The following is a 27,035-nucleotide window of genomic DNA, read 5'->3' as shown; positions in this document are numbered from 1 at the left end:
TCTGATCCATCAAGCAATCGATGAATTAGTCAGTTCATTAATTCACTCATTAAAGGCCATGTTTTCCACTGAAAAGTCCACAGGGTGGGAAGAGGAATTTGGGACCAAGGCTACAGTCCGGAACTCCCAGAATCCAGTGGAAAGTGATTCTGAGTCCTTTCTTCTTCCTCAGCAGTGAATAACCAGGTGGCATGCTGCACCCTCATACATCTGTTGGCTTTAATCTAACTGTCATGTTTCCTACTGCTCATTGGCACAGTAATTTAACTTTTTTTCCTCCTAAAACCTCTTCTGGTAAATTGAGTTTCCAGGAAGACACACCATTCTTATTCTATGCCATCGCTCCTTTCTGCTCTACCCTCTGATTTGCTCCTCAGAAGACCAAATTGTTTGGGGGTGGGTGCATATCCATATGACTCCATATCAGAGGCCAGCCTAACATGTTGCTCCTCCGCTTTGTGGAGACAGGATCTCTCATGGCCTGGCGCTGTCTCAGTAGGCTGGGGCAGCTGGCTGGTAGGCCCCAGGACCTGCCTGTTTCCACCACTCAGTGCAGAGATTATGAGTGTGTACCGTCCTGCACACCTGGCTTTCTCATATGGGCTTTGGGGATCAAACTGAGTTCCTTGTGCTTATGTAGGGAGCAGTTTACAGGCTCAGTTTTCTTCCCAGACCTAAGCCTTTAATCCTTTTAGCAGGTTTTATAGCATGCCAAGCCAACACACTCAGAAAGGACCATGGCCTTGACTGATTCTTCTTTGGATCTCTTCCACCTCATTTGCTTTTCTGTTCCATGCACACCTTCTCCTGTGCTAACATAGTGCCTTCATTTTGCTATTTCAATGCCTATGATCTAAAAAGCAATCGAACTTAGGGTTGAATAAGATCCCCCAAATTTGAGTACATACCAAATACATAGATTTTTTTTCTGGTTACTCCAAGGTGTATAATTTCTAGAAAATCCCCAGGTGATGCTGGCACTGCAAGTTTAGCATCTCTGAGGAGCACTCATGTCATCCTGACTCTGCATGTATATCCAGTGTATCTAATGGGCTGAGAAGAAAGCAGATGTGCAGACCTCCTCCCAGCCAAGCAAGCAGGAATCTCCAGATGGGAGGCTCATGTGTTTCCCTAGTAATTCCGAAGCTTTAAAGCCCAGAGAGGCTTCGGCTTATCCAGGATTAATGTCTTAGTGTCATTTTCTGTTACTGTGATAAAGTATTCTAACAAGAGTAACTTTAGTGGAGAAAGGGTTTATTTTGGCTTACAGTTCCAGATTACAGTCCACCAGAGCAAGAAAGTCAAAGAGCAGAAACCTGAAGCTACTGGCTACCTAAAGTCCATGCTCAGAAAAGGGGGACTGGTAAATGCATGCATGCCGCTCCTCAGTTCCTGTTCTAGGACAGTTCAGGATCCCCTGCTTAGGGAATGATGCCACCCACAGTGACCAGATCTTCCCACATTGGTTAACATAATTAAGATGATCCCTCACAGAGGTTCTCAGAGGCCCTTCTCCCAGGGGGCTCTAGATTGTGTCTAGTTGATGAATTAAAGATAATCATCATGGCCACATAGCAAGGGCAGTCAGTCAGGCTCTCCAAAATGTGTGTTTCCAGATACCTGACATTGGGAGGGTGTCTTCTATACATTACCATATGTAATCCTCAGTTTACAGACGAAGAAGCAGACTTGAGAAGGTGAAGCCTCCTGCCTGAGGTTACAAAGGTAGAACTGACCTCCAGGAATGCCAGTCCGGTGGTGCTGCCTTCCCTGCAGACAGGCTCTATCACACATCCCTCCCCGCAAGGCTCTGAGATCATTCCCGAAGGGAGCATTGGAAACCTGTGAGAGCCAGAGACAGTGGATGGCTGCAAGGAAACAGGGCTTTCTAGACACAACAGGACCGTTGCACATATAACTCACAGTGGTTTTGACAGCATGCACAAGGTCTGAGCAAGCTCAAGAAAGAGGAAGCCTCAGCCTGGAGTGAGGCAGGGGGTCAGGTGGGTCCGAGGTCCCATTCCTAGCTGAGGATCTCTGGTAATTAAGAGCTTCAAGAAGAGGGTGTGGTAGTTTTCTTGAAGAATATGGGCCTCAGTAGGTCTAACCCACCTAAAAATATATTAGGCAGCACTGATTGGACTCTATGGGTTAAAAAAATAAGTGACACAAGGTTGGGAGAGTGTGAAATGGGTGTAAAATGAGGGTGGATCTGGGAGAGGATGGAAAAGAGGATGAAAATGAGATGTTCAAAATACAGTTTGTAAGATTATCAAAAAACTAATAAAGATATTTCAGAGAAGACACCCCAGGCCTGGAAAATGAAATACCCACCATTGCATTCCAGTTCCATTACTTGGCACAACTTAGAGAGCAGGTGACCCTGGGTGGCTCAGTTGGTTTTCCACCCCAGGATCCCTCATTTGTAAGCCAGGGACTTCTCCTTTCTGAGGGGGAGGAGGAGCAAGAGTGAGGGGGAAGTTGGGTGAGAGGAGGGAGGGGAAACTGTGCTTAAGATGTAATATATGAGAGAATAAATTTAATTTTTTTTCCTAAAGGGAAAGAATGGAGGTGATGCCTGGCTCCTGTGCTCTCCAACTCCAGTGAGAGCAGCCAGGAGGTTCCCCAGCTCTCAAGGGTCTGGAGAACGGTTCTCCATCCCATCTCACTCAAGCCCCAAGGACCAGGAGGCAGAAAGATCCTGTCTCTTCCTGACTCTGGAGAGAAGGTGTGAAGTACCTTAGCTGGGGGCTTCAGAGACCCACACTGTAGCTCCAGAGGGCTCTGGGAATAGTGGTTTTCCCTCCCCCATGCTCACACTCCCCACTTCTGGGAGAGAAGAGGGGAGGGAGTTGGCAGTGACTAAACACTCCATCCAAAGCCAAGCATTGATCTGCCTCTTGATGTTGTCATAGCAACAGCTCTTCCACGTGGGGAGAGATCAGCTGGCACTACTGGACTCTCTTTACCCCCTAGCTTCCTGCTCCCCACAATCTCAGATGCCTGTCCCTCTGCTCCTTACAGTTGTCCTGTGTTCACTGTTCCCTCCTGCACCTACCCTGCTCTTTCGTCATTTCCTTCTGCTTGCTGAGACCCCCATGGCTCACTTCTTCCTTCCCTCTGCCAGTCACCACTCTTCTAGGTCATGAGGCCCCAGGCCTGCATGGCAGCAGCATATTGGTTGTCTCTAGGATACCCACAGAGATTCCAGGGATGGGGGAGGTGGGGTCTCCTTCTGAGCCTGGCTATTCAAATTAGTTTCTTTCCCTTCCTTATGGCAAGCCCTTGACCTTAGGCCAAAGTCCCCTTGGGAAAGGGCAACATGTCACTGAGCTTACTTAGCCTTAAAGAAACCGGAGAGGGAGGAGCTCATTCCCTGAAGGCACATAGACCTGGATGCTACTCTCTGAGCTGCCACTTACTAGCTTTGTATTACTCTGCAAGCAAAGACTTCTGGGGACAGATTATTCTGTTAAAATGAAAAATACAGAAATAGTACACACTTTACTAGGTTATAGGGCGGGCAAAATAAGATGCTAATAGTAGCTCTCGTGAGCTAGGAACTGGTGTCTCATATGCATAATTCAGTCGCATGATGTTACCACACAGATATCTCCAATTACAGGCAAAGGAGGGGTTCTCAGAAAGGGTAATGGCTTGCTGGAGATAGTTGGGTGGTGTTCCTTAGGCATTTTTTTTTAATCATAGGAGGAGAACTACTGGAGTTCTTGGATTTGAACTCTATAGTTTCTTGTCTTAGGACAGTAGTAGTATGCCTGGTGCATAGTCGGTCAACATGTATCACACCCTGTCTTGATGATCAGTTAATTAAATTATTACCATACGTCTAATTTTCTTCAGGGATTAGAATCTGTAATGATAAATTATACACCATTCCTTGCTCTTGAAAACCATACAGTTTGAATCTCTCCTCCCCACCCTCCTTCCTTTTTCTCCCTCCTTCCATCTAAGGTGAAGAGGGAATCAGAAACATCATCAAAGGTGGTGGTGGATGGGCAGGTCAGAGCTGGCGTGTGACACATAGGCGATAGGAGACAGACATGAAGTCAGGTAATATTATCTGTTCAGTGACACTTAGACCCAGAGGAGAAAGTGGTGAGTTCTGTTAGAAAGAACTGAGAAAGGACTTTGTGAAATTACCAGGACTCTTGCAGAGACTTAGAGGGACAGTTGTTGGGACAGGCATGTCATGTAAGAGAAAAGATATACCTGGAAGAGAGAGAGAGAGAGAGAGAGAGAGAGAGAGAGAGAGAGTCCCTGCTGTGACTTTAAGTCAGAGGCTGTCTGTCCTTGCTGCACATTAGAAAGACACGCAGAGATTTCTCTTTGATTTGTCTTGGTATGAGTGCCAGGCTGCATCCCTGGAGATTCTTGCTTACTTGGTCTGGTGTGGCCCAGCCATTGGTGTGGTTTATAAAGTTCTTGGTGATGCTCATGTGAATCCAGAATGATGCTCTGTGTTAGGTGTTTTGGAAGCACTAACTCATTTAATCTCCATGACAACTCCATGAAGTCAGTGCCCAGGCTCAAATTTATAGATCACATGGCAGTTGTAGGGTTGGAGCATAGTGTCTCTCTCTCTCCCTCGCTCTCTATCCTTCTGTATGTACATATCTCTCTCACTCTGGGGGTATATATGGTATGTATGGTATGTATGTATGTATGTATGTCTTTTCAAACAAAGGTAGCAAGGAAGTCATTAAGGAGGAAAGCAAAAAGAGCAGAGATGTTGTGGATGGATAGGCTGCTTACATGCACTGAGCATGTGGGACTCTTTTTCAAACTCCAGCTGTGCCATGCAAACTCTTAGACTATTGCAGATGTGGGTCAAGTTGGCTGCACATAATAGAAAATCCAAATGACATCAGCTTGTTGAAAATAGGGTTGTTTCTTAAGTTTTTTTGAGGAGGATGGCATAAAACGCAGATACGGGAGGTACAAACGTGGTTGATGAAGAAGTTATAGTAGTTTGCTAATGTCACCAGTATTCCAGACTCTGAATACGACATCCTACTCTCTCTGACATCCACTGTTGGCTTCTGTCATTCAGTGCGTAAGGGCCACCACAGCTTTTGTCCTCGGGCTTGAATTCCAGAAGCATGAAGGAAGGGAAGGGGTGCAAAGAGTCTGCTCCCAAAGTCAGAGCATTTCTGAAGGAGACAATCCGGAAGCTGCGTTAGACAATCCTGCTCTGGTCAGAGCTTAGTCACACACTCATCTGTCCCTGCAAAGGGCGAGGAAATGGGTGTTGTTCATTTATGTTTTTCCTTGTTTTAATGTTTAAAGGATTTTATTTTTCTGTTAATGTCTGATGTGCTCATAGGCATCATGTCCCTTGAATCTGAGTTCTAGACGATTGTGAGATGCTAAACCTAGGTGTTGGGAACTGAACTTGGGTACTCTAAAAGAGCATGAGGTACTCTTAACCACTGAGCCATCTCTCTAGCCCCTGTTAGTTTATTTATTTATTTTTTTAAATCTGGACCTATCGCCACCAACAACAAAATATGGGTTCTGCTTTTGAGGATAAAGAGGAGATTGGTAGCCAGCAGTGGTGAAACATGCCTTTAATTCCAGCACTTGGGAAGCAGAGGCAGGTGTATCTTGTGAGTTTCGAGGCCAGCCTGGTCTACAGAGTGAGTTCCAGGACAGCTGGGAGCACACAGAGAAGCCCTGTCTCAAAACAAAAACAAAAACAACAAACAAACAAAAAACAGAGAATGAGAAAGAGAGAGGTGATTGATCAATTAATCAGTTGTCTCTTTCACCTAGGAACCTTCTACTTTCAAATGTTCCTTCTCCAAATACAGCATGAATTGAATACAGATTATTGGGCTTCATGATTCTGTACTTGAAGGTATTCATTGATGATGTTTGTTAACAAGGGGAGAGGACTAGCTGTGGTCTGTGCAGTACTCCAGATGTTTCCAGCTGTTTTGTAGCACCTTGATGATGTCAGAACATACCCATGCTTGTTCATTCATTCATTCATTCATTCATTCATTCAGCCACCTGCCAAAATGTGATCTTCAGGTATGTCCTAAGTATCAAGGATACATTGATAAGCAAGACAGACATGGTCCTGCTCTCCTGCCATCTTGAAGCTTATGGATCAACCAAGAAGACAGCCACTAACAAATAACATTGCAAATGTTCAAACAAGAGCCATAATGAGTGTGGATGAGATATAGATAGACTATGGGGGAAATGGGAAGGACTAATTCAGATGGAAGATGAGGAAGAGGCTTCCCCTTCAAAAGTTATTTCTTTTGAAACTAAATTAAGGAAAAAGGAGTCCACTAAATTCAGAGGAACTACACCGTAGATGGAGGACAGGAGATTTAGACAGGTACTGAGGCAGGGGAGAGTTGGATTCATTCTAGGAAATGAAAGATGACTGTCGTGCTTAAAGACCATTAGTAAGAAGGAAGCTGGCATGGATTAAGACTGATATGCTCAAAAGACGCCACAGCTTGCTGGGCCATAGAGGCTTTGTTTGGGGGAGGAACTTGGATTTTATTCTAAAAGTGATGGGGAGCCATTAGCAGAAATGGTGCATAGCTGACATGATACGATATGAATCTTGAGACAGTCTTCAGGCATATTCGCTCACCTATCCCTTTATCCTCTCACGAGTCCACACACCTGTCATCTGTCCTCCGTTTCATCCAACCATGTCTCCTTTCGGCCATCCACCCATCCATTCTTTATCCACTTACTCTATTATTCTTCACCCACGTATCCACACATTCACCTATTTATCCATTCACCCCTAATCCACCTAGTCATATATCTACTCATCTGTCCATCAACCCTCAAACCCTTCATATATCCATGTATTTGCCCATCCATCCTTATAACCACCTACCCTTCCACCTACCTATCTGTTTTTATCCAGTTATATACATAGTCCACCCATTTCATCCACCTGTCCATTTAATTGTCCATGACTCTATCTATCAAATTATACTTGTTAGTTTTTATTATCAGCCTAACACAAAATAGACTCACCTGAAAGGAGGGAACCTCAGTTGAAGAATTGCCTCCGTTATTGACCTGTGGACATGTCTGTGGGAAACTGTCTTGATTGGTGATCGATGTGGGGCTCAGAACTAGGCAGGAACATCCAGGCTGCACAAGAAAGCAAGCTAAGACACCCAGAGGGAGCAAACCAGTAAGCATCATTCTTTCGTAGGTTCTGCTTCAAGCTTCTTCCTGGAGTTCCTGCTTTGGCTTCCTTCAATGACAGATTATAAGATGTAAGATGAAATAAACCATTTCCTAGGGTTTATTTTGGTCAAAATCAAGTTGATTCTGGTCACGGTGTTCACAACAGCAAAGTGACTAGACTACCGCCTCTCTCTCATCTGCCTACACAGACATCTATATGCTCTTCTATCTGGTTAACCATGTACCTTCCCACCCATCAATCTAATTATCCTTTCATCAAGCATTTATATAGTCTCTTTAAGTGCCAGCTTCTATCCTAGGTGCTTAAATCAGATGGTTCACTCTCTGTGAGAGTTTACAACCTACAGGGGCAGGGAGACACATAGACATCACCTCCGTGCAGAACATAAGAGCAGTGAATTTTAAGAGGTACGGAAAGGACTCACCTATAGTTATCTGCTTGCCGGGCGCTCATGGGAAGCAAAAAGCTAACAAGTCATTCATCCCTCTGGCTGCCAAGGATGAGGACATCTGGGGCATGAGGATCATGTTTGAGAGGAGGAGGAATACATATGGAAGTGTGTAGTTTAGCTTGGGGACAGAAAAACTCCTCAGAAGATACCAGAAAATATAGATACATAGACACATCTGGAATGGATGGAGCTCTCCTATGACCCTGTTGTCCAGGGTCCCCCTGCTTGAGTTTGAAGATTCCTTGAGAGCATGTTGGTAATTTTTCATTTTTGTTTTAGGGACCATCAGAGAGAGAAGGATCATTTTTTTTTCATGTTTCAGACATGAAAAAAAAAATATACTAGAATAGCTCGGTATTTGGAACCTGGCTTTCTCCAAACCCCAATCCAGCTATGAGAAAATAGAGCAACCTCTTTGAGGCTTGGCTAACTTCAGCTCTAACACAGTGGATAATGCTGAGCTTGAGGTATCCTAGGATGAAGGTAGCTGAAGGTCAAGTTCAATGGCTTGACTATTGTAACAGAGCAGAGAACTTGAGGGAACATACCCAGCTACAGTAAAAAGGAGGTAACGGTTAACAGTATGGGTACTGGAACTGATCTCGTGGAATCAAGTCTTCCCATTTTATCCTTTCCCTTGATTCCATTTGTGTCTAGAAAGCCATGTACCCAGTCATGAATTCACAGTAGAAGCAATGTCAATATGTTTTCCTTGGACCCCTCTCAACACTTCAGATCATTTGGCAGAGGAATGCTGGGAGTTGAACCTAGCACCTTACTCACGCCAAGTACAGACGGCATCACAGGGCCCCATCTGAAGCTCTCCTCGCAGCATCTTGACTCTTCCTCCAACAGATGCACGGCATCCTTCCCTCTTGGGTTAATTACGCAGAGGCAAAGCAATGGTGAGCTTGGGCTACACATAGCTCCTCACTTTACAAAGGGAGGGGAGGTGGCTTCTGGGAGTGATTTGAGGCCACGTTGCTGGTAAGCACACAGTGAGTTGGGTTTTGAACTTAGGCCTGTCTAACTGGGATCCTTACCTGATAGAATTTGGAGCTGACTTGAAAGACAGGCACTGAAGCAGGTCATTTCTAAGAAGGGATATAAAAACAAGTTCGGAATTGTGGGGACCGTAAAATGGGTGATGTGGTGGACTGGAACTCATGGAGGATTCTCAGGAGAGAAGGAAGCAACTCCCCAAACCATTCTACGCGACACAGTACTGGGACCTGGGATGTTTCCAGTAATCAAAGAACGAAATGCTTTCTCGAAGATCGTGGAATGATAAAGGCAGTACCCGCTCTGTCCCGCCCCCAGCATCTAACGCCTTTCCTTGTTGGACTAGGAGGAACGAGGTGAACACGTGAACACATCAGCACTGGGGGCTTGGAAAGGGACTGTGGCAGTCTCGGGGCTGCAGCTCCAGGGCAGGTGTCTCACCGGACGCTTGGCGGTTCCTCCTCAGAGCGGAGAAGGCCAAGGGGCTAAGAGTCATCGTCACTCCCCCGCAAGTAGCCGTATGACTTTGGGCAAGTCATGTCTCCTGTCTGGGTATCTGATTGCTCATCTGTAAAATGAAGGTTTGGAACTAGATAGATTTTGCAAATCCCTTCTGGCAATAGCTGCTGTAAAACTGATACTAAGGCCGTCCTCTTGCTGAGGAGGTGTTCTCACAGTGCCCTCTATTGACCATTCGGCAGAGAGCAGGGGCAACTCAGCTCTCAGCTCTCAGTTCCCTGTTACCAGGCCTTTATCAGCTGCCCACCTCCTGCGGAGAGGTTTAGAACCACAGATCAGAGTTAGGAAAAATGACTTCGAGAATCACCGGAGTTTAGAGAGAGACTTAAGAACTTTGCATCAAAGCAGTGTAAGCCAATACTTGGTTGGGGTAAAGAATTCCCAGACTGCTGTGTATGAAATGGTGTGTATAAAGATCCCCGGGCCGCCTGAGAGAGGTGGTGTCTACATGAGGCTACAAAGTGCCGACCTGTTCATGTGAGGACCCAAGGAGACAAAGGGCATGACGTCTGCAGCTTTTATGGGGTGCTGAGGGATGCTCAGGTCATCATGTCTAGCAAACAACTTGGGAAATGGCTTGGCAGGAGAGCTAAAGCTGAATACACACACCACAACATGAATGAGTCTGATGAGTCCCCGTAGCTGAAAACTGGAAACAACATACATTCCCATCAACCATAGAATAGATCAATAAACAAGTAAAGCAAGCTCTGTTCTCCCAATAGAAGCATGTCAGCAATTAGAATGATCAAAGTGTAATTAAACACAACAAACAGTACCAAACCTACAAAGGCAACTTTGAACATAAAAACCTTGGCTCAAAGATCCCTATTGTGTGATTTCTTTTGTAGAAACTTCAAAAATAGACACAACTATAGCAGGAGAAAATGGCTAGCCTGAGGAGATGTAAAGGTGTAAGGGACAGCTCCTAGGGAGCATCTACTGTTCAGTTTTACTTTCTGCGAGACAGGGGGTTTGCTGTCTAGCCCAGATTGATTAGGATTACCGACATGCATCATTGCATCGGACTTATTTCAGAAAGTGGGTGTCAGAGACACGGAAGTGCTCACTCTGTTAAAGTGTATCAATCCACAGAGAGAAATGGCCATGAGATATACATTTTAATGCCAGTACAACACAGCAAAGGTATTATGTAACTGCAAAGTGACTTCACATTGTTCATCACAGCCATGCCTGCTTCACCCTAGCAGGAATAACACAGACATGGCTGATTTGAAGATAAGATCCTAAGTGCTTATCTTCTACCTGATAAGCCTCAGCTGGACAGGAGAGGATGACAGGACAAACTGGCTCCCCTGTGCACCTAAGGAGAGAGGAAGCAATCACCAATGAGCTGCCTCACTGGGTTTCTCAATTAGGGCCTGAGAGAACCAAGGAAGGTCAAATCCTCTTTCTGTTCATCTCTGACCTTGAGCCTCCTTTCTGCCTGGGCTTCTCAGGACTGGAGAGGTATCATTCCAGGATCTGATCTAAATGGATGGTTCTGAGACCAAGGTTACCAGAGGGACTTTGTCTTGGGACGGCCCTGGACCTGTGCTGGGGGAGGGAGGTTTGAAATGCACAGCTTGTCTACAGCAGAGTCGGATTGTCCAGCATCTTCATTTACAGTCGACTCCAGGGAAGCCAAATGGTATGTTTAAACTTTTACATTAGTGGAAGTCAGGCTGAGCATGAATTGCCTTGTTCCAGCCCCATGACACATGGGGTCGGGGGGGGGGGGAATCAGTCTCCTTGGGGACAGGAGAAGAGGTTGGATTAACTCATCAGTGACATTCTTTTGGGTCTTCCAGATCCAATGATTCTTCTGAGTTCCTGTTGAGGATGAAGGGTTTGAAAGATGCCCCAGGAAGAATGGTTTTAATAGTCTTTATCCTTGCCAGAACTAGTGACTGTCAGCACACACATGCAGCTACATATAGGCATGCATGTAACAGGCTTGCATACATGTATGTGTCTGTATTTGTACATATGTATATACACAGACAACTCGACAAAATTCTGAGGCAGGGTTTTGGTATCATAGATCAACCGAGGTCATTCAAGGAGGTAACATGTCCAGGTAATATGTCTTTATAGTTGGTCTCGTCTGAGCTGTGCCACCTTGACATAGTGTTCTTGAACCTGTGTCTCAGCTACAAACTGTGACCTTGGATGTACTGGCACACTCACAGGCACCAAATAAGTGGTAGGCATACGATATTTGGATGACATTGGGGGTGTTCCTTAAGCTTCTCTGTGTCCCAATTTCTTCCTATGAAAAATGGAATAATAGCCCCATGTCAAAGGACTATTGTGAGGATTGAGTTACAGACTCAATCAACAAATATAAAGTGTTTGACAGGCTTGTTTTTACATTATATACCAAGCTTTCGCAGGGTATACTGCATGTGTTAAAGGATGAAAAATGTAATGTTTAAAGTTCAAAATACAATAATCAGATGCAATGCTTTTGTAAGAAGCGTTCACCTACTAATGAAAAGACTAAGATTCTTTTCAGGGAGGGAGGTAACAGTAATCACTTTTAGTAAGAGGAAAACCGTTCTGAGCAGGGTTTCAGTGTGGAGTACAGGCTTTGCCCCCTCATTCCCAGAACTTCCTTTGTTGTCTAACACCATGTCTTATAAAAGGTAAGGTGTACCCACAAGGCACCGCTTGAAGGGCATTCAGAACCAGTGATCAGCCCACCTTTTGTTTTCTATTAACAGGTCCAATGTACCATCTAGAGCCTTCTGGTTTTGACCCAGTTTGAGGAGAGAGGGAGTTTAATTGTCATATGTAATGGTTAGCGTTGATTGCCAATAAAATCTGGAATCGCCTAGGAGTTGCAATGAAGGATTGTCAGGATCAGGTTGATCCTTTGTCATGTCGGGGTGGGGGAGGGGCATTGTCTCAGTTATACTAGCTACTGTGGGAAAACCCAACCTACTTTGGGTACCACTATCTGTAGGTAGGGAGTCCCGAACTGTGCCAGTGTAGACAGTAACAGAGAGTGAGTTGAGAACCAACAAGTGTGCATGCATTCATTTCTTTCTGTGCTTGACTATGAATGTGATGTCATCAGTAGCTTCAAGTTCCTGCCTTGACTTCCCCATAATGACAGGCTGTGATCTGGAACTGCAGCCAAATAAATACTTTTTTCTCTTAAAGATGCTTTTGTTGGGATATTTTATCACAGCAACGGAAATGAGTCCCAAACCACAACAGCATGTATTCAGTGTACGTAATGATGGGCTAACCACGGATACTCAATGTATGTAATGACGGGCTCATAAAGGATACTCAATGTACGTAATGACGGGCTCAAAAAAGGCTTCTTCATTTGAGCTTTCCTCTTGCTAGGCTTATGTCCTTTCCAGCAAAGTTTTGATTCCATTTTTATGTCACATATATAAATGATTTACCAGTCCATAGGTGAGAGAAAATATGTGATTATTTTTTTCTGGCCCTGGCTTATTTTGTTTAACATGATGGTCTCCAGTGACATCCTTTTTTATGAAAATAGCACAACTTTATTCTTTATGTCTCAGTAAAACTCTATTGTGTATGTACACACTACATAGCCTTCATCCAGTCAACTGTTGATTGACACATGGGCTAACTCTCTACAGTTTAGCTCATGGCGTATGGGACAATGACAAACATGGGTATGCAGATAGTTCTCTGTGGAGCGCCGGCTTTGATTTCTTTCTGACTTAGACAACATGATTTTCAAGGATGCCTTTTGGTTTTATGTATAAGGGGTGAGAGGGTAAGTACAGAGTTGTGAGAAGCTGCTATTGGTTATTCTGATGAGAATAACAATAGTTATGATTGACGGGGATGATGCTACCATTATCCTCCCCATGATGCATTGCAAAGTAACATCACAGCCTTTGTCTTTTTTTTTTTTTTTTTTGTCTCTGTCAACTTTCTAGTTACACCTACTTTATTTTTACACATTGGGAAGAAAGTGCTTGTATGGATAGCCTGGCAAGGGTCCAGTCCCTTAAAATTAGCTCTTCTCAGGCTACCCATAGCCAACTTAGAAATTGTTCAAATAAGCCTATCTAACCCTTAACAACACAGTCAATATATAAGAAAATTTATGAAGACAAAGTTGGTTTTGTTTCTAGACTGGAGCTCCCAAAGTTTGGTATGTCACTTGGTTTCCAACATTTTTTTCATCATCATCATCATCATCATCATCATCATCATCATCATCATCATCATCATCATGATTTTCCTCCCCTATCCTTCTTCCCTAGTCCACTAATAAGGGAAGTCCTCCTCCCCTACTGTCTGACCCTAGTCTATCAGGTCTCATCAGGACTGCCTGGATCCTCTTCCTCTGTGGGCTGGCTAGGTTGCCCGACCAGGAAGAAGTGATCAAGGAGCAGGAAATCGAGTTCATGTCAGAGACTGTCTCTTCTCCCCTTACTAGGGAACCCACATGGAGACTGAACTGTTCTATAGGCTACCTGTGAGCAGGGGTCTAGGTCCTCTCTATGCATGGTCTTTGGTTGATGCATCTGTAGTAACCCCCGGGCCCTGTTTGGTTTTTGTTTTGTTTTGTTCTCTCTCTCTCTCTCTCTCTCTGTGTGTGTGTGTTTTGTTTGTTTGTTTTGTTTTTTCCAGTTTTGTCGGTCTCCTGTCCCCTCCTGATCCTTTTAGGTACCCTTTCTGGTTCCGAACATTAAAAAAAAAAAGAACAAATACATTGCCTCAAGCATTCTAGACAAGTGCTCTACCACTGAGCTACATCCCAAGCCTCCATGTGTCTTTTCTGATACCCGTGTACCTAAAAGCATCACTGTGTGACCTCCCGAGATTTGTTGGCTCATTGGTTGCTGCATGCATTAAGTTCTGGACCAAACTTAAGTTTTCCAAACTCTGCTTTTTAAGCTTTTTATTGACTTTTTTGTGTGTGTGAGTATCACAACATGCACCCCAGTCCCTCTCATCTCCCCATCCCTTCATATCTGCCCTGTGCCCTTGTATCACCCCCTCAAATAATAAAACATACAAACAAACGAAAAAGAAAGCGTAGAAAACATCTTGTCGTAGAAGCTACAGTGTGTCACAGTGTGTCACACAGTCTACCCTTTCGTCCATGCATCTTTACCTGCAAGTGGTCCTTGCGCTGATTTGTTGGTCTGGTACAAGGCCTTTGGATTCTGCTACTCTATCGGTACTGGAGCCTCACTGGGACTCCTCTCGGATATCCTGTGGTTGCCCTGTGTCATGGAGATCTTGCAGCTTTACTTCTGCAGGACCGGCTCTTTCACATGCTCCAGGAGTTCATAGATGAAGTAGGTGTTTGGGGTAGGCTCCACCCCTCACTGACAACAACACTTGGGAGAGTAGGGGCCTGGACCTTGCCTGGGCAGCACAGTAGAGCCGACTGTGGGGAGGGGGTGTGGGTGAGCTGGTCCCTAGGGCATGAGCAGGGGCGTGGGCACCACCACTCATCTGTCATGAGGTTGCATGCGTGGAGGGGTGATGCCCTCTTTCCCCTTCCCCTTGCCACTTGCTTCAGTCAGGAGATCTGGCCCTGGGGCCATGAGAGCGAGAAAGCTGGCCATGTACCTTAACCACTAAGACGCTTGGGAGAATCGGCCCTGCGCCTTGCCTGGGCATCCCAGTAGAGCTGGCCCTGATGGCCAAGGCATGAGTGAGCAAGCGCTGAGGGTGTGAAAATGGGAGAGCTGTCCCAGGCCCTCACTGGCTGCAGCACTCAGGAAAGCGGCCCCGCACTTGGGCTGGACAGCACAGTAGAGCAGGTTCTGGCGGCCTGGGTGCGGGTGAGCCAACCCTGAGGACATGAGAGTGCCTGTGCCTCTGTCCCTTACTGGCTGCCTAATTAGGTGAGCCAGCTGGGGCCAGGGCTAGAGAGTTTGCTCTGGTGTGGCAGGGTGTGGGAGAGCTGGTGGGCTGGCCAACTCAGCTGCCACCCAGTCCCAGATCCAGGGCCCGGTATAGCCTTGGGCATCTACATGATCGAAGATCAACCCAGACCAGTGATGTCTACACGGCCTTTAGTGGACAGAGCCCTGCTGCTGTATGGCAATGGATTTGTACGTGGCCCTCAGGGGCAGCAGAAGCTGGGACTTGAGCATGGCCTCAGGTGGCAGTGCTGGCTACTCACAGCAGACAGTTTCTCTTCATTCTCATGTCCCCAGTTCCATCTCTCTTCATGGTATGCAAACTGTTCCACTTCTCTTTCTGTTCCATCTGTCCACCAGATACCTGAATGTCACAGTGGCTCCCAGTGTGGGTGGGCCACACAGCCAGAGCACCTCTGTGTGTCCTCCACCTGCCCAAGCCACGTGGTGTGGCTGCAGGCAGGCCTTTTCCCAAACACTTAATAAGTTTGTTCCCTCCCCAATTTTGCTTTGCTTTGCTTTGGCTGCCTGTACCCTGCATGCATGCTTTGCTGAGGAGAGTCCGAGCCCCTAGAGAGTAAGACTTCCCTGTGCCCTGTGCTCTGTGCCCTTTGCTTCTGGCATCTTCCACCAGCTTCTTCAGAAGCTCCAACAGGACTAAGCCGACTTTTAGGAATCTGAGTCAGCTTTCTTCTCATTCTCCCCATCATTCTTCTACTATAGAGCTTCCAAATGTGGGACCCAGAGCACATTCTTATCGGTGCCATCCTGGACTGGACATGTTCTTATTCAGTGCCTTGCTGGGCAGCACTTGGTGTAAAGGAGGAAGAAAAAGTGAATGGAAAAAGATACATGGTTGGAGTCCTGCCCGCCTTGTGAGAACTAGGCATAAGTCATAATTTTGGTCCTGTGCCTTGGAAATGTGTGTGTGTGTGTGTGTGTGTGTGTGTGTGTGTGCGTGTTTGTGCATCTTCATGTGAAACAGGGACTTATGAACTTGGGAAGGGGTTTTGAGGATGAATGCATGTCATTGGCTGGGACCAGGATGCTGGCAATGGGGAAAGAACAGGTGACAACTTCAAGTGACTGACCATCTGTAACCACATTGGTATCACATGCTCCTGAGGCAGGCATGGAAACAGAGAGAGAGCTTTGTCCCACATCTTCCGTTCTCAGGATGAGATGTTTAAGTCTTAAGTTTGAGATTTCTGGGGTTTGAAGGTAGGGTCCACGAGCCCCACACATATGACAAAATACATGTTAGCACTGAATATTAACACTGGTATGCATGCTTCTGTTTGCTAACTCATAAACTGTCCACGTGTGTCAGTGAGCACACACACATTTCTACCAGCTCATACGTCTGTGGTGGAACATTTATACATATGGGACATACGAAGCTGTGCTACTGTGTGTGTACTGAGTTAATGGGGACAGAACACAGACTCTAACTAAGATCATGTGCTCCAAAAACTGCCCACCTGGGAGTAAGCCCTGACCTCAGCATTTAAAATCTATAGTAGCCCCACCCCAAAGATGATTTGCTCATTTCTAAATTGGGGAGAATAATTGTACCTACCTTCGGTACTTAAGGTGAGGTTAGGATGTCCATAGTGCACGTTAAAATTATTGATAGTTGCAAGGTTATTCGTGTTAGTAATAAATATGTAGGTGGCTGATTTGGAAGGTTCAAGTGTGGCTTTTTGTATGTGAAGATATGACCTTGGGTACATGACCTTAAGAACCTACTAAGGTTCATAGATATGCATTAGTATGCATAGCTATTAAACATTTTATGTTAGTGTGGATGTGCATTGAGGTGCACAGGACTGGAAAACCAAGGACAAGTATGAAGGTATCTGAGTATGGTGTTCTTAAGGATGTTCTACTAGGACTGTCTGAGGGAAAAGGATTGTGCCTTATGTATTATCTTACCTTGAGCATGGGCCCAAGATTTAGCAGTTACTCAGTACATTTATATTGACCAAATGAACAAAGTAGAATGGCTAGTTAGAGACTTATTGTTCAAATAGCACGCTCATTTGGAAAGGAAGAGTAAAAGCGGGTGTAACTAGTTACCTAGTTAGTTATATGGCACATAGGTGGATAGATAAGTTGATAATTGATGAGAGGGAGGGCTGGATAGATGATCGCTATAGACAGATATCAATAGGTAGACAGCAGACATTTATACATCCAACTTTGGTTCTAGTTGGGTGGAATTCTGTCTACTTATTCTGAAGAAGATACTCAAGTTTGCATCTCCCAGGAAGCCCCATTTTGTCCTTGTTGTTTCATGTGTTGTCTTCTGCTTCCTGTGAGGGCCTGATGAAAAGGGAGCCAAGGATGGAAAAGTAGAGTCTCCTACCTAACACCTACAAGAGCCTGCTTCCTTTCGCCTCTTCCATTGAGGTTCATCTACAATTACACTTAACAGGAGAATTGTACTATTTAAAATATTTAAGAGACTTGATCTGGCCCCAAACCTTTCAATTCTACCAAATAGAGAAACTGAGTCATAAAGATTGGAGAAGGTTACCAGTGTCCAGGCCTCTGCTGTGGGCCAGTTCCTAGAAATGCAGTATACGTTGACCTTAAAACTCACAGAGAAACAGAAGCTGCTGTCATGGCGGTCTGTGGAATGCTGAAGAAACAGTCCCATCCATTTGAGACCCACCCATGAGGTTAGTCTCATAGGCTGTTTAGTGTTAGTTGGTCCCATTTACCCAGTCTCAGTTGACAGGAGCTGGGAAAATCCTGACCCAAATAGCATATTGGAGTGTCCTAAGGCAGTGTGAGTGGGGGACAGCAAGGCGGTAGAGCATCGCTGCTGTTCTGTAAACTAGGAAGTGATGTGCAACCGAAATGCAGGAGACACACAGAGATAAGCATGTGTAACCAGCTACGTAGCTTCAGAAAGTGTGACGGATGGAGAGATGGACAACCTGCTGTCTCATGGCTTCTCCTAAACCGATCCCTAGTGTGTAAGCAACTAGGACGTACTGCTTGCCCTACGTCTTCTTGCTCCACTGTCATCACTTTACTTAATGTAATCTCCAAACACAATTAGTAAGGCTAGAATCTGAAAAACCTATATCACTCCCTTTTTGCCTGACTTGGAGTGAGTCTCTGCATCTTGAAACCACATCCTGTCTGAACATGGCAGTGCATGTTCAGCAAACAGACAGGCTTTAGCATTCTTCCAGAAGTTGGAGAGACCTTGTGAATAGCTGGGGGGAGAGGAAGCCTCCTTCGTTGGCCACGTCTTTGTTAAGGTGCCTTGCAATAATTCATTACACATCTTCAAGAAGGGATACTACCTATCTTCCAGGCTTTGTTGCTAGATCCCCATGACAGGGTCAATGCGTCATTTTCTGCCTGGCTTCTTCTGCTTACTCTTCCAGAGCGAGCACACCACAGTGATAACAGCAAGTGCTGTTCCTCAAGGCAATGGCAGCTCTGCATCAAGACAAAGCAGTTCCTCCAGTGTACGGTCCCCAAGTGTAGAGATGTGTGTAGTTCTAGGTGCCATTGTAGTGATGGAGGGCGCGGAGGAATAGTGGTACCAGTCTCCCCATTGAGAGTCTTCAACCCCTTCCCCACAATTACATGTTCCCATGGCAACTGTTTAGACCAGAATGGAAACACATCAGATAGAATTAATGCAAGGGTCAATGTGTTCAATTCATCAGCTGTCAGAACAAGAACATTTAGAAAGAATCATTGGACTTGCCCTCTCCCACCCACTAACAGGACACCTCTACCCAGGAGTTATTGATATGCATTGCATCTCCACTAATTACCAGTACCAAAGAGGCACCTAGCAGGTTTAGGTTCACTTTCTAACTCTCACTAATGAGTGAAGAAGTTGGCATAGGACAAGCTGGCAGGTCCTGAGCATGAGAAAAAGAACAACATAAAGGATAATGCTCTTCCCTTTCCCCAAACCCATGCTAACGCTGAACCAGGTATGTTCACATGAGACACAGAGGGATCCAGCTCAACTAAGGGATGGATAAGAGCCATTGCCAGAGGGAAGAACATGAGCTTCAAGGCCAGATGCCCAGCGGGCTTCTCAGAACAGCCAAGCCAGGAAGACAGGCAGGAAGAACATGGGCCAGGCCAACAGGAACTCTGAAACACAAGAGACATGAGTCAAACGTTGAGCTTTGACACTTAGCAGCCAATGCCAGCTGGCATCCTTGTCAAGTGCGGTAGAAGAAGAGAAAGGCTGCATAGCCCTGGATTTGGTTGGGACAACAACTGTTTTTCTGTTTTCTTCTGGGCACATGGAAGGCAGTTTTCTCAGCCTTCTTTGCAGAAAGGTTGTACCATATGATTAGATCTTGTCAATGAAATAAGGATGGAAACTATAAATTTCATTTGTGGGAGTAATAAAAGTGATAAAAGCCTCCAGCATGTTCTATTATTTGCCAAGTATCCTAGATGTACTCATAGAACATAGTGAGGTTACCAGTAATTACCAGACAGTAGAAGGAGTCTGGGTTTCTAAGGACTTCCTAGAACAGAACTGTATCCTCTAGCACCAAGACACGGAGGATTTGAGGTTATTGGCTTTAGTATCACTTACACATGACTAATCATGAAGAGACAAGAAGATGGGGTAGAGTGAAACACCTCTGGGGCTTGATTATTTAGCTTGGGATCTCAGCTCTGGAGCTACCTGGATAGATCTGAACAAGACACTACACTTCTCTGTGCCCAAATCTTCTTATATACAAAATGCAACTTTTAATTTTACCTATTGATATCTCAGATATCATTGGGTTTAAATAAATCAATTTATATCAAGCATTTGTTGTAGCATTTCTGGACTGGGATCTACAGTTCAGTGGCAACCTACATGCATGGCAAATGTGTGTTCTTAAGTTCAATAGCCAATTCCACAATAGAATAAAATATTAAATATGTGCCTAGAACATGGTAAGCATTGTGTAACTGTTGGTTTATGAAAACTAGACATTGATATTTAATGTGTGCATGCATGTGTGTGTGTGTGTGTGTTCTGCACACTATTATATGTTTAGTGTTAAGGAGGGGAACTATTGGACGGCAGTTGTCTCGTATAAACATGTCAACACCTTTGACACCACTTCCAGATTACAGAATTCCCCCACCCCCAACAATTCGGAGTAACTTGGTAATGTCCTAGAGAGTCTGGAGGGAAAAGATTTTCAGAAACACAAATGTATGACAGGGAGTTTTTACAATGAGACACAGATACATGATCAGTTAATCCTGAAACACCAGAAGTGATTCCAATTGCTGGCAAACCTAGAACCATAGAGCTCTCTGACGGCAGCTTGCTCCCTCTCATCATCGGATCCATCTCCCTCCTCTAGAAGGCTCCAACCTCACAGCCCGCCTGAGAAAACAGACAGACCAGCACACTGGGGAACCATTGTTCCTATCTCTGTGCTAACCTAAAGGAATAACAGAAATGAAGGAGACTTCAAGGCATTTTTTCCCCTGTGCTCTGTGTAATTCACACAATGACTCTTACTTCTTTGAATACCAGTTGAGATTACTAGATGCTTATTTGTTAAATATGTAGACTGCTGCAAAGTTGAGGTCAGAACAGGAAAGGAACATTTTCTTGTCTATCTTTGCTAATATCTGTCTTCTGTGAGATAGAAAAATATGTTTTCCATCCTATCCAAAACACATTCCAAGTCATTCATCAAAACCCCATTCAGATATCTGTGCCATGTGAAACTCTCTTGATTATCTCTGATATGGCTAGTTAGGTCTCGTGCATGCCTGCTCTGTCTACCTGCTTGTCACTTATCATCTTCTGTCCCTGTCTCATTTATTTAGCTGGCTGTTGTTGCCTTTGCCTATAGGGTTCCATTCACCTGATATTTTCTGATCTAGAGAAATTTTCTCTCTGGGTCAAATATCATTTCCTCAAAAAAAGTTCTTCTGATCCATGTTCTCTTCCTACTTGAATCACTGAACCATCAAACATTGTTTGGGCAGGTGGCCATGCAAAACAGAGATTTCATTTCCCAGGTTCTTTTGCAGCCAGGTGTGGGCCACATAGCTAGGTAATAAACAAGGAGCTATAGATGGAGGCATGAGCTGCCAGAATGTTCTGTAACACTCATTGACTTCCTTCATATTCCTCTACCCTACAGCTTGGCTAATTATCTTGGACTATAAGAAATGATGACCTCCCCTGAAAGAGCAAGATGGAAGAAGCTTGAGTCTTTGATTGGTTGCTTGATTATAGACTTTCTTTACGCATAGATTTCACTTATGTGTTAGGGAAATAAACTTCTCTCTACTTTAAGACTAATACTTATGCCTGTAGCTTTCTATCACACCACCCAACTTTCATTGCTAATTAAATTACTTTTTGCTCTTGATTGTCTATTTTTTTTTACCCTGGAACATAATCTCTATGAGGGGAAGGCACTTGTCCAGTCTTGATCAGCATCATTGTGTCAGTTCCTAGAACAGTGCCTGGCTTATAGCCACACTTGGTAGACACCCCCTGTTGAGCAATGGTCTTCTCTGCTAGATTATAGAACCACACTTGGGTTAGCCTCGTTTCACTAGCCAAGTTCCCCAGCACAGAGCCTAGCACACTGAAGGGGATGCATAGATCTCCAGAGGTTGGGAAGGTGGAAAGAAAGATACTTAGCAGCGCTGTGAGAAAAGCATAAGGAAGCCATTTACCTGCCATATTGGGAGTCCCGCTTGAGGCGTGTAGAGTCTGAGCAGCTGTAGGCAAGAAAAGAAAGTGAGGGTCTCCTTGGTCATGCTCTGAGGGCTGCATTTCTGGAGCCATTGCAGCTCCCAATCCTCCTGGACCCGATCACCACCCTCACAGGCAGTCTTCACTCTGGAGGCTTCTGCTAGCTGGCAGGCATATATCTAAGCCCATTCCATGCAGCTTCCACCTATTTTTCCTAATCAGTTTGTGAAGAGAGTGCCTTCATCTCCCATTTGTCTGGTGGGAAGACAGAGGCTCAGCGATGCCGAGGAACTTGCTAAGTTGAGGTTTCAGACAATAGCTGAGCTGGGATTCTAGCCCCGGTGTGATGGTTACTTTCCATTGTCAACTAGAAAGGGTTGAGAGGTGCCTAGGAGGTAGCTAAGTACTGTTTGGGGTGACTGTGAGGAAAAATCAACTAAAGGAGTGAAAGACTGCGCTGAAGGAGTGTAGTACCATTCTACAGCCCGGGAGCCTTGATGGGTTAAAAGGGCCAAAGGTAAAAGCTCCATGAAACTCCTCTCTCTCTCCTTTTCTTTCTCTCTCTTTCTCTCCCTTCTTCCCTCCCTCCCTCTCTCTCCTTTCCCTACTTCCTGGTTGCAATGAATTAAACAACTTTATTCTACCTCACCCTTCTTCTGTGACATTCTGCCCGACTAAAGGCCCAGAAATATGGAGGCAAGCCACCGTGGACCAAAACCTCTGAAATCATGATCCGAAATGGATTCCTCCTTCTTTAAGTCATTCCCTCAGCTATCTGGCCACAGCAATGAACAGCTAACAAACCCCATGTGCTTGCTTCCAACGCGGATACCCATAATTCCCCTTCCTCTAATTGTCCTGTGACACCACACAAGGCTCTAAGCTGAGAGCTCAGGAAAGGGACAGGACCACTCAAGGCAGAACCTTCTTCATGGGGCATCTCAGCTTGTTCATCCCAGAGGTAGAGGTGGGAACAGTGCTGGCCTGAGGCTGCCGTGAGCAGCCAAGCTGATGAATACACAAAGCTGCTCAGCACAGAGTTTGGGGAAATATTATTATTTGACTAGAATTAACATGATTGCATCTTGATTTCTTCAAGGCAGAAAGTTCTTTCTTTTTGGAAGGAGGGGTTCTTGAGTCCTCCATTGAGGTAGAAATAAAAACCCTGACAGTACTATACACACTTACGCAGGATGGAAGAAGAGTTGTAGAGGGGTTGCCTACCTACCCTCCTATCTCCAGAGGTCCCTAGCTAAATTTTGGGAAGCATGTTCACCCTAAGGGACCCTGTGTAAGCTCTAGGGAAAGGCAGTGAAGTCAGACACATCTGGTTTCATTCTAACTCCTGCCATGCCTAAGCAAGTGATCTCAGGTGATCCTGTGACTCTCCCTGAGCCTTTAATTCTAACAAATAAATGGACACAGCCATGGGAGGATTAAGCGTGCTGATAAATGCAAGAGCGGTTTCTAACACACACAGGCACAACCGTAAATGCCAAGACACTTCCACTCATAGAAAGAGACATTTGTTAGTGATGGCTGGACTGAGAACTCAGAAAAACCCAGGGCGGCTGGCACTGGTGACCCCAAGCACCTAAAGTCAGTTGTCAGCACTCGAGTAGCTATCCTTGTACCAGGATGGTGTGCACTTACCTCTCTTAGTAATGGGTCCTAAATCTAGAACCCGGGCTAAGTTGATGGCAGGTCCGTTACTGCGGAGTCGGCTTGTAGAGCAAAGCTGTAGAGACATGGAACTCCTGTTATATCAAAACTTAAACACCTGGTCCCTATGTGCAGACTGCCATGGACTCAGATACCTCTGAACCTGTGACCTAAGCACCTGGCTATCCCATCCTATGGCCTTCTTTTTGGTGCTGTCATCTCTTCCAACTGGGAGAATCCCCAGTCGTGCCTTAACACACTTGGGTTTGAATCTCATCTCTACTCTTTCTTGTATAATTGAGGCAAGTGTCTTCATCTGTCTATTATAATCAAATAGCTGATATCTTGTTTTCTTTAGTTATTCATACATTCATTTATTCATTTATGCATGCAGTCATGTGAGAAGGCCAAGGACTGACACCAAGTGTCTTTCTCTATTGCTGCCCACCTTACTTTTTGATACAAGGTCTCTCAGCGAACCCAGAGCTTGTCATTTTGATTAGGCTGGTGGCCCAGTGAGCCCCCAGAATCGTCCTGTCTCTGCACCCCCGGGACCTGGGTTACAGACACACGCGCCATCATCCTAGTTTTCACATGGGTTCTGGGGACCCGAACTCAGGTTCTTGTGCATGCACGGCAAGTGTTTTTACCACTCAGGCCTTCCCAGCTCTACATGGCTGGTTTTAAATATTAAAACAAAGCATAATGGCAGCAACATATAGACATGCCATAAACACCCAAGGAATACCAGCCACTCAAAACAATGCCCGTTAGGAGTGAAAGTATGGGCACCAGAATCACAGCTCAGATGAGGAACATCTCGCTTTGGGGACACTAGCTCTATGTAGAGTTGTGGGTTAGGGACTTCTCTGAGCCCCAGTTTCTTTATCTGCACAGTAAGGCTTCATTTAGTCATTGTGAGAGCTCAATTAGACAAAAGATGTAGGAGTTTTAGTCCAGTGCCTGACATAGAGAGGGGACTGAAAAGGCCTTATGACAGGCTCACATACAACCCTCATCAAAAGCCTGAGGTCCGGAAATATTCAACATTTAAGGGTTTCTCAGATTTGCAATACTCACAGTCCTTACGAGCTACCCATTTATAATCTGAGAATCGGCAACCCAAAATAGTCCAAAATCTGAAATTTTTAAGCTTCATGTTGGCCCTGAAAAAATTTAAGACTTTGGGATATTTTGGATTTGAAATTTTTGAATCAAGGGTGCTTAACTTGTAAGATCATAATTTTTCATAATAGATGTATGCCAAGGACAGCTGATCTGCTTTGTGAAGAGACAATAATTGCTCATAAATAAGCTGTGGGAATGCTCAATATCTGTCTATCTTCCTTCTTTACCCTCTCCTCTTTCTTATATTCATCTGCACACCCATCTGTCTTTTCACCTCTTCAAACATTCATCCATTCGTTCAACCAACTTTTTTCCTTCTCTCCTCCATTCCTCCCTCCCTCCTTCCCTCCCTCCCTCTCTTCCATCATTCCTTCCTTCTTTTCTTTCTTTCTTTCTTCCTTCCTTCCTTCCTTCCTTCCTTCCTTCCTCCTTCCTTCCTCCCTCTCTTTCTTCCTTCTTTCCTTCCGTTCAGGTGTTTATCCAACCTTGTTTCCATCTGTGTCTCCATCTCTAAACCCAGCATGTATGTGAAGAGCCTACTGGGAGCCAGTCCAAAGAGACACTCACTGGTTCACACTGTTCACGGCTGGAATCACACAGGTGAACTTCACAATGCAGGAAAACTAGGTCATAATTTCCAGCAAACATGAACATCTGTACTGAGAATCGGCTTTCCGAGGACACCCCATTCTCCTCCACGTTGATGGTGGCATCACGTTGATTTGGGCAGCTAGGAGAATGAAAAGGGCAAAGGTATAACTTCTAGCACAACACTGGAGAATGTTGAAGCTCTCTCTACCCCAGACACCTTCCGTCATGCTTTTATGACTTTTTTTAGTCCATCATTCCTCAATAAGTTTATATGGTTTAAGTTTTTGGGTGCACAGTTTCTAAGGTAAGTCAGAATATCACTCTCTCCATTTTCAGGTAAGTGATCCAGGGCTGGTTAATCACTTTTGTTGTGCCTCCATAGTCTAGTTTATTTTTTTGCCACGTTCTTTTTTTTTCAATTTTAGTTAATTTCTGTAGAATTGCATATATATATATATATATATATATATATATATATATATATATATATATATATATATATATATACACACACACACAATGGAATGTGATAATACCTCCATTTAACCCTAATTCCCTATGTATCCTTTGACTGTAAGAAGAAATAGTCACATCCATTTCATATAATTGATATGGAGCACTTAATGAGGCTGCTGGGGACATTTTCTCATCACAGTGGTGGGCATACAGCTGAGCTCAAAAAATGAATATTACCAAGTACCATTAATATGATTTGAATTGTGACTTCCAGGTAGGCATTTTCTTTGTTTTTATCATTAAGTGACATCCAATGATAGCCTACAATATTTGTAATATCATGTTCACTTTAATCTATGTGAACATATATAATACCATCTTTAACACATATATAACATATATGTAATATGTAAACCTATATAATAGATTATTGTTACTTAATTGAGCTATATTTTAAAAGTAAGCTTAATGGGAAAGTTGTCAAGAATCCTGAAATGGAAAGTAATTGGCATTTCCTTACCCCACTCATCAAATTTGTTTTAATACTTCAGGTGAAACTATCAAGAATAACACTCCAATACAAGACAAGATGATTATAACATGTATTGCCAAATTATTTCCAAATGGAGTGAACTAATTTACACCTCTGCCAGCAATGGATGAGATGACATTTTACACAACACTTAGTTGTGACCAAAATAAAATAATAATAATGACCCAGAGTCTCCTGATACCTGTCTTTGATGATGAAGTACTTCAGGGGGTCATTTCTGTCTTCTGTAGGGGTGGCATAGCAGTTCCTCAACAATAACTTAAATGTGGAGGCATCTCCTCTCTCCAAGATGGCGCCCACATAGAGCATAGACTCCACAGGAAGCACCACTTTGGCCCCTTCATATGGTTGTGTGTAGCCCTGGTCTTGGAAGAGGGCCATCCTGACGGTGAACTCTCCTGCCCCATCCACGTCAATATTCAGGGAACTGAAACAAGGAAAACCACAAGAGTAGAAACACTTGGCTTTGACCAGGAAAACAAAGGCAAATAAATCAAGCCCTGTGCTAATATGAAGTTACAGAAAAAAGAGAAACTTTGACTTCTAAATAAACCTGTTGATAATCCATTGAAACAGAGCACTTATTGGCAGCCAAGCTTGTCTCCGGATTTGCACCCCTTTCTCCTGTGTGGCGGGTTCATCAAGCTCTTACTCAAGGAACAAGATTGGTACACAGCACCATCTTATCACCTGAGCAAGAGGGCTTGAGAGCAGCTCTTACAGGCTCACAATTTTTAGCCTTCCTTCCACCCCACAATCTTCAGATGAACCCAGTTTAAATCAGCTTTCTTTCTTTCTTTTTCTTTCTTTCTTTCTTTCTTTCTTTCTTTCTTTCTTTCTTTCTTTCTTTCTTTCTT

General features: G+C 44.5%; 1 protein-coding gene across 1 annotated transcript in view; it reads right to left on the bottom strand.

Moving 5' to 3' along the window:
- Positions 1 to 18,721: 18,721 nt before the first annotated feature.
- Gp2 (glycoprotein 2) overlaps positions 18,722 to 27,035 on the bottom strand; it is a 16,160-nt gene continuing 7,846 nt past the window's right edge. The window contains exons 7-11 of the mRNA XM_055627631.1: positions 26,360 to 26,605; positions 25,146 to 25,308; positions 23,442 to 23,526; positions 21,770 to 21,814; positions 18,722 to 19,201 (exon numbers count right to left, since the gene is read on the bottom strand). Coding sequence (XP_055483606.1) covers positions 19,143 to 19,201; positions 21,770 to 21,814; positions 23,442 to 23,526; positions 25,146 to 25,308; positions 26,360 to 26,605 — 598 coding nt within the window. The 3' untranslated portion in view covers positions 18,722 to 19,142. The remainder of the gene's footprint in view (positions 19,202 to 21,769; positions 21,815 to 23,441; positions 23,527 to 25,145; positions 25,309 to 26,359; positions 26,606 to 27,035) is intronic.

Source organism: Psammomys obesus, unplaced genomic scaffold (assembly GCF_907164565.1).
Source record: "Psammomys obesus unplaced genomic scaffold, mPsaObe1.curated_primary_1811, whole genome shotgun sequence".
NCBI lineage: Eukaryota > Metazoa > Chordata > Mammalia > Rodentia > Muridae > Psammomys > Psammomys obesus.
This window is presented reverse-complemented; position numbering and strand designations above follow the sequence as displayed.